Raw genomic sequence first — 873 nt, 5'->3', positions numbered from 1 at the left:
CACCATTGCAGAAGCACAGACGTTCAACAGTGTCGAACTTACCAAGACAGTTGAACATAACAGATCCATCGGCCGTACCATAGTTGTTGGAGATCTCACAGTTACCGGTTCCAACTCCGGGAAGTGAATAATAATCTTGGTTGTTAGCTCCATTGGGACATACACCTCCATTCTCTTCGATGACAGATACCACGGCATTAGCACTACCACCAGCTGCCCATGCCGCGCGGATCATCGATACTGTATTGTCGACATCGCACACCTGAGCACGTCCAGAACAGACTTCCTCACAACTCTGTCCGGCGGTGCCCATTACAAACTCATCCTCAAACGTTGGTGCGTTAACGTCGCAACATAGTGCCTCCTCGCATCCAGTCAGAGCACATACGATGTCTCCAGCAGTGGTCTTCAAGGTAGAAGACGAACTGCATGAATAAGAAGCGCATCGCTCCGGTGCGTCGCAACAAAGACTCTCTTCACAACCTGTGATGGGGCACACAATATCTCCGGCAAGATTCTTCAGTAGAGAGGAGGACTCGCAAGTGTAAGAAGAACACACATCTAGTGCATCGCAACATAGACTCTCTTCACAACCTGTGACTGCACACACAATATTACCGGCAGTAGTCTTCAGTGTAGAGGACGCATCACAAGTGAAAGAAGAGCATACATCTAGTTCGTCGCAACAAAGTCTCTCTTCACATCCTGTGAGAGGACACACTATGTTTCCGGCGGTAGTCTTCAGTACAGAGACCGTATCACAAGTGTAAGATGAACAGTAGATGTCAGCTACAACTGGCTCCTCGACAACTGGTTCCTCAACTCTTGCTGTCGCAGTGTCGGCCCCATTGCAGAAGCACAGACGTTCGACAG

General features: G+C 49.3%; 1 protein-coding gene across 1 annotated transcript; it reads right to left on the bottom strand.

Annotated features, from left to right (window-relative positions):
• Positions 1-425, bottom strand: SARC_17497 (hypothetical protein; the record flags this gene model as incomplete). The annotated part of the gene is made up of 1 exon (XM_014288409.1): positions 1-425. A coding segment is annotated over one exon (425 nt), but the record flags the coding sequence as incomplete, so codon positions are not given.
• Between the last annotated feature and the right edge of the window lie 448 nt (positions 426-873).

The sequence above is a fragment of the Sphaeroforma arctica genome (genome assembly GCF_001186125.1).
Source record: "Sphaeroforma arctica JP610 unplaced genomic scaffold supercont1.10997, whole genome shotgun sequence".
Classification (NCBI taxonomy): Eukaryota; class Ichthyosporea; order Ichthyophonida; genus Sphaeroforma; species Sphaeroforma arctica.
This window is presented reverse-complemented; position numbering and strand designations above follow the sequence as displayed.